Raw genomic sequence first — 12,079 nt, forward strand, 5'->3', positions numbered from 1 at the left:
AGTTCGGGCTTCATGATTATACTAGGATAGAACTGTTTCACTTTGCAAATTTACTTGGACGAAGATTCTAGTACCGTGTCATTTCCTGAATGAACAAATCTCGGTCTGCAAGTGTAGCCAAAATTTGACTCCTGCAGCCTACGTACCTTTTGTGAACATGAATCTTGTTGTCTCAGAATGTGGAGTGGATACAACAAAGAATGACAGTTCTGTTTGTTCTTACTCATAAACACAAATTAAAGAAAGTAATAGCTTCCCCGAAAGCATAGAAAAAAAAAGGGAGAAGAAACTTTTTTGAGCTCCTAATAACACAACAGCGATGTAAATGGGGTAGGGGGCTATTCGATCACAAACTTGATTGTGTCCATTGTTCGATAGTTAAGAGGACTATACTTATGCTTGATTTGATAGATAACCTCCCCCTTTACGTCCGTTCTTGATTCTTAATGGCACAAATTAATTTCCACGTGAGATTCTGTTTATGAAAGCTTGTTTATAAGCCTATAAAGGTCTTTGTTGCTCTGCAACATGATGGTTATAACTACACGTTCTAAGGATTTGGACAATAACTTGCAAGACTACGTAATTTAGGGAAAACATGAAAGTGGGAAGTAATGATGAGGAAGAGGATTAATGGACCTTCTCAACACTAGGTGGTGGAAAGGTTGAAGGGGACCATCTAGTGATTTATCACCATCTTGCTACACGTACAGTCCAATTATCACAAGCATCACATCTTTATAGTTCCCACTGAAACTTCTCTCAAGATTGAAGCCTGTCTCCAACCTTTTTTTTTCTCCCTCTTCCAGGCAAAGATCATTTTTACTATTTATTCAAAAAAAAAAGTTGTGCTTGAATTGTTTGATCAGGGCTTTGGAACTTCCACAAAGACCAGAAATCTCGTGGAGACGATAAGCAAGCATGATATCAGTGATGGTGAAGATATGATTAGATTTCCTGGACAAAAATCAGCAGAGAAAAACAAGGGTGTTACGGTTTCAAATAATTCGTGGTCATTATACTAAATTCTCGCCTCCTTAACATTATTGCAACAAAAAGAATCGAAGTAAATATGTTAAATTCTGCAGTTACAGAATATATATATATATATATATATATATATATATATATATATATATATATATATATTCAGACAGTAGCATTGTAAATTTTCATCGGACAACGTAGGCAGATCTTAATGCACATCACATGAATTTACTTTCACTTCGAAGTGAAGAAATGAACTGAATAGTAAGAATCATGGATGCCATGAATTATTTCAAAAAAAGAAGAAGAAAAAAGTAGATGCCATAAAATGTAGGAAGAGCAATGCCATGGGATATGTGACGTCAGTGCAGAACAGCTAAATGCACATAAATGTTGATAAATAATGCTGGTATATGAGTTGCCCAATAAAAAATAAATGGGAGAGAATGATGCCACAAATATAATGGTACAACAGTGGCCCTCTGCATTGAAAGCAATTGGCCATGGAACTCCACCTCTTCATGGGTTTGGGAAATTGAAATAGGCCCTCGAACACATGGCTATGTCAAAACACAAGTGCATTTACAATCACATATCTTGCCTTCTTTTTTTTTTCAAAGTGCGTAAATTTCATTTTGTAATATATATAGGTAGGTCATGTGGCAAGACTGATGAGTGCATATTAATAATCATTTGGTGCCAGGGAAAAGAAAATGCAGCTTGGATGATCACAGTTCGCAAGCTAGCTAGCTAGCTCACTGAATACAACAGTGGTGTAGATTTGAGTCCACCGATTAGAAAATGAATAAAATAATGATAATAAGTTTAAAGGTTCATTGTGCAGATGGTAGATTTAGACAAAGTATAATGGGATGAGACAGACCATACAAATATGATATGACATGATCGAACAAGCAACTTGTAGCGTTTAGCTCTGAATACGAAAATGAACATGAATATGAATATGAATATGAATGACAACAGTTAGCATTGACTAGTTTTTCTGACCTTTGTTTAACCGTGGGTAAGAATTGGGTAAGAATTTTATATATATATATATATATATATATATATATATATATATATAATCTTAAAATATATTAGAAAATAATATAAATCATATCTTGGGACTTCACCTAACAGCTTAAGCTATTGAGTTAAGATGATTCTTTAACATGGATCAGAGCTTTAATAACCAAACGGTCACGAGTTCGAATCTCACCATCTCCATTTATTTGATAAAAATTAAGTACAAGGTAAAGTGGGTCTGTACAAGTTTCAAGTCCAAAGAGCTTTCACTTGAGGGAGTGTGTTAAAGAATAATATAAATCATATCTTGGGACTTCACCTAACAGTTTAAGGTATTGGGTTAAGATGGTTCTTTGACAAAATAATATATAAAAAATGATATGAAGTAAAAATTCCTAAGAATTTTTAAAATATTGAGATGATGATACATTAGATGATATATTTTTTAAAAAACAAATATAAAGATGGCAACATGCTTAATCAATTCAAGTCAACCATATTTAATTTGCGAAATCCGCAATCTATAGCATGGCGCTAGGAGAACACTATGGAATCTAAAAGTTGTCATTGTGATTTTTTTAAAAAAAAACCATGCTATTCTTGATCTTTCAGGTTTTGTTTTTTACTTATCAAATCGATCAAGTCACGTCAAACTAATCCTTACATGATTGAATTTAAAACTCGAGTTAGATAAGGAGTTAAATCAAAGGTTTCAAGATTAACTCGTTGGACCAGGCATTATATTATTCTTATATTTTTTAATACACCCACATTAAAATTATCATAATATTATTTTTTTAGAATTAAAACTTGTTTATAGAACAATCACATATTGTTGTCTAACAAATAAATATTTTAGTATAAAATTTCCAAAAAAAAATTCTAACACATTAGTAAGACAAAAAGTTTTAGTTAGAGAGATTTATATATCATTATTTTAAATCATCAAAATCTCTTTTTAGCATTTAACATTAACAAATATAATTCTCAATTTATTTTATTAAATATATGTATTACATTTTTAAGTTTATAATTATTCTTTCTATTAAAAATACATTGACAATATCCAAAAAATTCACATTAGAAGATAATTGGTTGGGCCCATAACATGGGATTGATCAATTATCTAGTTTATTACTATATTATAAATAAAATTAAAAAGTACGGGAAAAATATTGTTTTTCCACATCTATTTGCATTGTGAATTATAATAGTAATTCACAGTGATGGATTTTTTTTTTTTGCATTTTTAATCCTTATTTTTTCTTTGATTATTGATTTTTTTAATGTAGTCCTTATATGATGTGTTTATGAGAATTTAGAGTAGATAATTTGTTTTAATTTGTCTTTAAATAGTTATTGCAATATAAAAAAATATCTCAGATCAGAATAGTATCAGAAAAATATCACAGCATTGCAGTACGGTTTATTTTAAAAAAAATTAGTTAAAAAAAATAATTTTTTTAAAAAATAGGTTATTAAACTTTGTAGAGTTAATAACCCGGTTTTACGAGTTTGGTGAAATAACCTTGATTGCCTCTATTTGCGGGTTTAACAGAGTACTTTTTTTTCTTTTTTATTTTCTAATTGAACTTGATTATGTGATTATCTATATATATTATTAAATTTTAGAAAGTCCATAAGCCTATTGACATGTTTGACGAGTTTAGCTTATATATATATATATATTCAATTTCATCCTTTGATATTAGACTTATTAAGAAATGAGTTTCATAATTTGTTTTGTTTTATTTTATATAAGGTTATTATAATCTTAAAAAAAAGTCTCAGAATTAGTTTGACGGTCAATTTTACGATCGTCTATTTAATTTTGTTATCATATGGTTAACTAAACAATATACAGTTTAGAAAAAAAACAATTTATTAATCTCAATAGAATCCATTACCCAGTTTGCGGGTTTGACGTATTGACTTGGGTTACCCAATTCATGGGTTTAGTGGGTTTACCCATCAAACTTGATATTTTTTTATATATAGTTTTTGATCATTTAATTTTTCTAATTATTTTTTTATTTCACTCTTATTCAATAATGGATTGGTTGATAAATGAATTTCATGATTTATTTTTTTTCTACTTTCTATAGAGTTATCATGATCTCAAATAAATATCTTTTTTTTAGGGTTGATGCTCGATTTTGAAAGAATCTAATGTTATCATAAAATTAAATAAAAATAATTTTAAAAAATAACAAAGTTATTAAACTCATTAAAATACGTGACCCAGGTTGCAAGGTAATCGAGGTCAATCCAATTTGGTATCGTTTTAATATATATATATATATATTATTGTTTTAAAGTTTTTTTAAAAGTTATGTCAAGTTTTTATCAGTCGTTCAAGTTGTCTTTGGACTCATTAAAATAAATAATTTATTTTGGATCAGTTTCCACGCAGTTTAATTCAAAATTCAAGTTAGGAAAAAAACTGGATTAATAAGTTTTAAGATCAAACTGCTTAATTATATTTAATAATACTGCAAAAAAAAATTCAAACTCAATAATTTTTTTAAAATTAAAAAAAAATAGTTTAACCAGTGGGCAATGTAAAATTAATCACAGAATAATATTACCCAGCGTCTCGTGGACATTATCATGAAAAATAAAAAACACTCCTCTATGCCAAGAAGTAATTTTTTTTTCTAGTTAATTAGTCAATTTCTTCAGATTAAGATTGTTAAAAAGATTAGTCGTTAAACAGAAGTTTATTAGTCAGATGTGACTGTTGACGTTGCTTCCTATTTTGCTCCTTTCTACCCACTGTCCTTCAGCACCTCCTCTACGGGTTCTAAACGTGGGCTCTCTTTACCGGGAAAATAAATAAATTTAAAAGGATTAAAATACCATAAACATGACGTAAAATCAAGAATAATTAAAATAAAATTAATTAAAAATATACGTAAACTAATTTAAATATTCACATTAATAATAATAATAATAATAATAATAATAATAATAATAATAACTAGATTGGGTTTGTTTAAACGATATAGCAATGTTTTTTATTTTTTAAAAAATATTTTTTTTATTTTTAGATTATTTTAATGTATTAATATAAATAAATATTTTTAAAAATAAAATATATATTAATATATTTTTAAATAAAAAATACTAAAAATAATTATTCACACAACACCAAATACTATTTAAAAAAATATTGGTAATTTTGATTTAATGTAATGTTATAAATGCAAACAAAAACTTAGTTATTTATTATATTATATTATATTATTAGTATTGTATCTATCATGTTAGGATTCATTATACAAAATCTTAGCTAACCTAGCTATGGTTAATTGGTCTACGTACATCATTATCTTTATACGCGTGTGTGAATGTTTATTATTGAAGAGAATACACAGTAACTAAAGGCTTGAATGTTATGATACGGTGGTCCTTGACATTAGGGAAAAAAAAATAAAATAAAAAATAAAAAATGCCATGCCACCGTGGCCCTTGTTGGAGGTGTTTATGTCATTCCATTCCAGAACATGAATATTGTTTTTTTGGTGGAAAATCACAATTTTGGGAAGAAAATAATTAGCTGATTGGTCCAAAGTGGCAATAAATCTAAATATAAATCTTATAAATTGAAAAACCTAAAGCTGCTTTGACTGTATTTACTGCTCCCTTACCCCAAAACATACCCTCACCAACTACGATAATTAATACTGCATTTTATGTTACTCAATTAATTAATTACAGAGAAGCTTCTCTTTCAAATTTTAATTGAATTCATTTATTTATTTTTGGTACTTTAGAGATTAAAAAAAAAACAAGTGGGAAGACTTATTGAAAGCCTGTTTTGTTACTTCTTATTACAAACAAGCGCTTAAAAGTATTTTTAAAATAATTAAATTTATTAAATTTATTTCAAATTATTTTTTTATATCATTTAAATATATTAATATAAAAAATAAATTAAAAAAATTATTTCTATACTATGCATTAAGCAATTTATAAAATCCGTGACTACAAATACCAACGGGCACAAAGAAAAGGAGAGAAACATCACATTCCACCTTTTCATAGATCTGCTACCTCTTCTCTTCTCTTCTCTTCTCTTTTTATTTGTCTCCTCTGTTTTCCAGCCTCTCCCTCTCTGTTTTTGCTTCTCAACTCGCTCTCTTTGACCCAGTTTCCAGCTCGCATTGGACTCACAAAACCCGCACCATTACCTGTACACTTCTCCTGACTCACTGCGACTCTGTATATTATACTATATATTTTGTTTGCATTGGATGGACCGATCGCTGGAATGGTGATTTTCCGGCTAGTTTGGCCGGAATTCCATTGAGTTACTGGATATTTCGGTGGACAAAATGTTCAGGTCGGCGAGATGGAGAAGCGACTGTCTTCAAATTGCAGTTTCATGCAACTCAGGTACTTTCACCGGCAAACATACGGCTACTATTTAATATTGTACTTGTAACTGTCTGCTTCTTCAATCTCTAGAATTTAATTCTTTGAACTGAAGTTCTCTTCTTTTTTAATTGTTCAAGTTCTAACCAGAATTTTCTTATAAGTTGAGCCTTATATATATATATATATATATGAGATCATTCAAGATTATTGCTTTATTTTGTTTTGTTGAATTCAGTTAAGAATTTGAATCCTGCTTTCATTGTTGGCAAATGTGATTGAGAAATTGGAAAAAGTAAGGAACTTTTGTGGTGATCTGTGAATGTAGCTGCCGCAACAAAATGTGAATGCATTGGCTATATCAGTGGTTCCGAGAAGAAAGTTGTCGATGGGAGTTTCCGGTCTATGAAACAGTGAAATACATTCGTGATGTGAAAACAGGGAAGATCAATGAGAGAATATACCATTTTGTTGTCTCCACTGTAAGGAATTTTACCAAATTATTGATTTATATTGCTCAACTTCTTGTCGAGTGTCTGTTGTGTGATTGGATTTTTTGGGTTTGTGTAGGGATCATCGAAAAATAGTTTAGTTGGAGAAGTTTCTATAGATTTTGCTGATAATGCTGAGGCAACTATAGCTTCCACAGTTTCTCTTCCCCTCAAGAATTCAAAATCTGATGGGGTTTTGCATGTGAGGTTCTTTCTTCTCACTTATATCAGTCACGGATATAATTCTTAGTTCCCACGAGACCTTCCTTGCCTTTAGGATATAATTCTTAGTTCCCACGAGACCTTCCTTGCCTTTAGGATTAATGAGAGTGAGAGTCTCACTTTGTTATTGAAGTTCAGAATTTAACTTCAGTTGTTGGTTTTCAATAGGTTGAAATTCAGAAGCTGCAAGAAAATGTTGAGCTAAGGTAGCGATGAAATATCATTTGTTGTTATCAAATTCTGTAAGTTTCCATAGTTTTTTTCCCTGAAGGTTTTAGAGATTTTTTTTTTTTTTTTGTCATCTCTACAATCTTTTGCAGTGAGTGGAAGCTGAAGATATAAACATAAAATCCCAGAGCAGAACCTTGAACACCCTATTAAGCAATAGTAACAGAGATGAGGGTATTAATGTCATTCAAGTGAAGTAAGTTTCAAGTCTTGTGCCAGAAATCATTTCTGTAATTCTCTTCTTGCATGATTCTTAAAATTAGATATCACGGCGTAAAATTTGGAAAAATCAAATAGAATTCTACTTTTTCAGCCTTTTCAGTTTTCTTCTCTAATTTTGTAGATGTTTGATGAAAATATGATGGGTATTTTTGCTGTTCTGCAGGATGGACCACTTATCAATGCATCTCTCAATTCTGAATTAAATGGCAATGACAGGACTTCTAGTGGATCTGACATTACAATGTCAAGTTCTGAAAGTCGCTCTGGACTCAATACCCCACGAGAACTTGGATTGAGAAACAACATGCTACAGGACCCTACTAGCTTTCTATCATCTCGAACCCGCACTTCAGCATCTCTCCTGTCAAAAGCAAATGTTTCCGCAGCAAGCTATGTGGAGCATCAGCAACCACAATGGGAGTTATCCGCAGATTCTGCTCATGATATAAGTAATTATGACTCGACAAATAGTTTTCAAGGCTCCTTCACAAGAGAGAGATCTCATCAGGCTTCAGATATTGAGATGGAAAAACTCAAGTCTGAACTCGTTATGTTGTCAAGACAGCAAGATGTGTCAGAGTTGGAAATACAAACCCTGCGGAAACAAATTGTAAAAGAGAGCAAAAGGGGGCGGGACCTCTCCAGAGAAATCTTGGGATTAAAAGGGGAGAGAGATATGCTCAAGTCAGAGTGCGAGAAACTCAAGGCATTTCAGAAATGCATGGAGGAGGCAAAAAGCAAAAACAAGTTACCTTTCAAATGTGGGGATCCATTTCTTGAAGAAGTTCGACAAGAGCTGAATTATGAGAAGGACCTGAATTCCAACCTCCGGTTACAACTTCAGAAAACGCTGGAATCAAATGCTGAGTTGATACTTGCTGTGAAAGACCTCAATGAAATGTTAGAGCAGAAAAGTAGGGAAACATCTGACCTTTCCAGCAAAGCAAGATCCTATAAGAATGCAATCTCAAGAAGTAATACTGGTGATGATGAAGAGCAAAAGGCACTGGAAGAACTTGTTAAGGAGCATAAGGATGCTAAAGAAACGTGTTCTCTGGAGCAAAAGATTATGGACCTCTGCAGTGAAATAGAGATCTATAGGGGGGAGAGAGATGAGCTGGAGATGCAAATGGAGCAGCTGGAACTCGACTATGAGATATTGAAGCAGGAGAACCATGGCATATCATATAAATTAGAACAAAGTCAGCTGCAAGAACAGCTGAAGATACAGTATGAATGCTCCCCTTCGTTTCCCAACACAAATGAACTAGAAGCTCAGGTTGAGAGCTTAGAAAATGAACTAAAGAAGCAGTCAAAGGAAAACTCTGATTCTTTGACCACCATAAAGGAACTACAAACCCATATAAAGAGCTTGGAGAAAGAATTGGAACAGCAGGCCCAAGAGTTTGATGCTGATCTGGAAGTTTTAACAAGTGCAAGAGTTGAGCAGGAGCAGAGAGCCATTCAAGCAGAGGAAGCCTTGCGAAAGACAAAATTGAAAAACGCTAATACAGCTGAGAAACTACAAGAAGAATTTAGGAGGTTGTCCATTCATATGGCCTCAACTTTTGATGCAAATGAGAAGGTAGCTATGAAAGCGCTTGCAGAAGCTAGTGAACTACATATGCAGAAAGGAAAACTGGAAGAAATGCTTCAGAAAGCTAACGAGGAGCTCCAATCAGTTAAGGATGGTTATGAGTCAAAATTGCATGTTCTTTCCAACCAACTGAATTTGAAAATGCATCAGATAGAACAGATGTTGATGGAAATTGAGGATAAATTCAGACAGCTTGAACAGCAAGAGAAGCATGATGAAGAATGTGTAGGAGCCTTCTCCCATGAAAACCAAGGCCTAAAAGCTGAGCTTGAAATGCTCTCAATAGAAAACAATCACCTTTCTGAGCAAGCAGAACAGAATGAAAATATGAGTTTAGAGGTGGAACAAATGAAGACATCAATTAAGCACACTGCCGCGCTGGTACAAAAAGGAAATATGAAACGGAATGAACTGGTGAGTACAATTTCTTTGTTGAAGAAGGAAGCAGATAAGTCGCAGGAGGAGTTAAATAGAATGAGGTGTCTCAAGGATGAGAAGGAGTCTGCAATGAGTCTCTTGCAATCAGACGTCAGAATGCTTAAAGCTCAATGTGATGACTTGAAACATTCTCTGTTTGAGGATGAGTTGGCAAAAGAAAAACTTAGAAGGCAGTTACTCCAATTAAAGAGTGAGCTGAAGAAGAAGGAAGATGCTTTGACCAGCATGGAGAAGAAACTCAAGGACAGCAACAAATGCATAGCAGTTTCTGAAGGAACAAAAAGTACCATGACAAACAATAAGTTTGCTCCAGTTCCTTATGGCTCTAAAGAGATGGCAAATCTGAGGGACAGAATAAAATTGCTTGAGGTAAATGTTTATTTCCAAGTTTTTTTAATTAAAAATTTCAACTAGAATATGCAATGGCAAAATAGCTGGTGTTGGCGATAACGACGGTCACTAGAGTCAAGATGGACAAACCCCTTTATGATCTTCCCATCATATTCTTTGGTTTACCTATTCTGAGTGCACTCTGATTTATGAAATTTTGTTCTTGATTTGGCACAATTGCAGTTGACTTGACAATACTCCCTTTCTTGTGTTTTTTTGTGGCAGGTACAAATAAAGTTAAAGGAAACTTCTCTAGAAGCCTCTGCAAATTCGTTTTCAGAGAAGGAAAGGGATCTTCAAAACAAAATTGCAGAGTTGGAGGGCAGGGTGGAAGAACTCAACCAGAACTGCGCATGTTTCTGCAGCAACCAACTCCGAAAGGTTAGCAATGATAATCATTATATATCATGTACATTAGAAACGATGTGTTTGTGTTGCTCAAATATCTGGACATAGATGAGTTTCGAGCCATGGAAGAAATAGATGAGGTTCATTTTTTGATCTATGAGCAACCTTTTAACCAGTTGTCTATCTCGATTGAACTGTTATATCTTCTTTCAAATTCGTTAAGTGTGGAAAATAACACTGTTTCTTAAATATAAACTGTTGAGCCTGCAATGCAGTCATCTGAAGACAACATTGGGATTACTCCAAATGGTGATATAGCTGAAGATTTAAGCAGGGATGAAAATCCAAGCAGTAGTACATCAGGGATGTCCAAAGAAAATGGGAATTTAAAACTGTCAATCAAGAGGTATGATTTTGAAGAAACAATAGTTCTATTTGAGTTGGTTTGTATTCTACTTTGCTCCTAGCTTGTTCCTGTGATTGAAATCTTTTGCTGTTTCCTTCCAGCGATCATTCCAGTGCATCGGAGTTGGAACCAAAAACCTGCTCTGTCAACAACACGGACCACAATGCCAATGAGGAGTTGGGTGAACTAGAGTCATTGAAGGAGAGAAACAAATCAATGGAAAATGAACTGAAGGAGATGCAAGAAAGATATTCGGAAATGAGTCTCAAGTTTGCACAGGTAGAAGGTGAAAGACAACAGCTGACGATGACGCTACGAAATCTTAAGAATGCCACTGCCAGGAAGACCTGATAATTTCTTTCCTGTTATACTGTGTTCAGTTGAGTGGTTGTACTGCAAGGAAAATCTAGATGTAGTTTCTATCAGAATCAATAATTAATCTGTACATGGTTAGACGAAACTACAAAGATCCGAGTGTATACGAGCCATTTTTATTAGGTGATTTTTTACGTTTTTCATTAATATTTTTTTTCCTTGGTGATCACTATTGTTTTTACTACAAGTTTGCGGCAATCACAAGTGTGATACCAGATATGAAGCAGCTTCGAAAATGGAGAAATAAAAAAAAAATCGACAAGCGTAATTATATAATTAATTATCTAACCACAGTTAATCACATGCTAAGAACTTCTAAAGGTTAAATAACAACTCTAAATAGCATAACCCGTCACTACTGCTATAAATATTAAAAATGCCTTGGAAAAATGCAGAGTTGAAATCAAACAGCTTCAACTTCAGCTCCTCTTCCTCCTTCATAAACTTCCCGGCAAAAAAAGACACGGAGAATGGTTTTTTATCCAACCCTCAATGCCTTGAAGGTAGAGGTAGTGTCCGCAAGAGAGAAGGCAAACAATCTGCTCTCCCAAGAAAGATTCTGCATAAATGGCACACCTATAATCGTTGCTTCCTCCCTTTTCAGCCAAGTTTTTTTCTAGAAAATCACATCTTTCTGCCCCCCCCCAGGAGTTGGAGGCTAAGCTAATTCAAGTGCATTTTGATTCCATCTCCAAAATAAAGATAAGAGAAAAACCGGAACTCTAAGAGACATAACACTATACCGGTAAAACGTTTAGTGGAGTTGGAGAAGAAGGATGGATCGAGGGTGAGAACAGATAATGTAGGAAGTAGCTAAATAAAAGGACAAATACTCAAGGGCTCAACATCGTTCAAACTAAGACCAGTATATATGACCGTAGCATCTTATTTTCTCAATTATGAGAATATGGTAAACGTTTCTTTTTAATGGCTTTAATGAGGACGAGCAGTTGGGTGAAGATATTCCTC

General features: G+C 33.1%; 1 protein-coding gene and 1 long non-coding RNA gene across 3 annotated transcripts in view; both read left to right on the forward strand.

Annotated features, from left to right (window-relative positions):
* The first annotated feature begins 1,805 nt into the window (after positions 1–1,805).
* The window catches only part of LOC133695150 (uncharacterized), a 73,089-nt gene continuing 62,815 nt past the window's right edge, over positions 1,806–12,079 (forward strand). The window contains exon 1 of the long non-coding RNA XR_009842383.1: positions 1,806–1,818. This is a non-coding gene — a long non-coding RNA (uncharacterized LOC133695150). The remainder of the gene's footprint in view (positions 1,819–12,079) is intronic.
* On the forward strand, positions 6,279–11,257 carry LOC133695797 (uncharacterized). 2 transcript variants are annotated; one of them, XM_062117744.1, is made up of 7 exons: positions 6,279–6,414; positions 6,722–6,875; positions 6,964–7,086; positions 7,720–9,960; positions 10,207–10,362; positions 10,605–10,735; positions 10,837–11,257. In XM_062117744.1, exons 2-7 carry the CDS (start codon positions 6,741–6,743, stop codon positions 11,084–11,086), a joined length of 3,036 nt encoding a protein of 1,011 aa, XP_061973728.1. In that variant the 5' UTR covers positions 6,279–6,414; positions 6,722–6,740; the 3' UTR covers positions 11,087–11,257. The 2 variants fall into 2 exon arrangements, with proteins under 2 accessions (XP_061973728.1, XP_061973735.1); XM_062117751.1 differs by lacking the exons at positions 6,279–6,414; positions 6,964–7,086 and adding exons at positions 7,275–7,348; positions 7,427–7,530 and having other exon boundaries at positions 6,777–6,875.

This window comes from Populus nigra, chromosome 1 (assembly GCF_951802175.1).
Source record: "Populus nigra chromosome 1, ddPopNigr1.1, whole genome shotgun sequence".
NCBI classification, from domain to species: domain Eukaryota; kingdom Viridiplantae; phylum Streptophyta; class Magnoliopsida; order Malpighiales; family Salicaceae; genus Populus; species Populus nigra.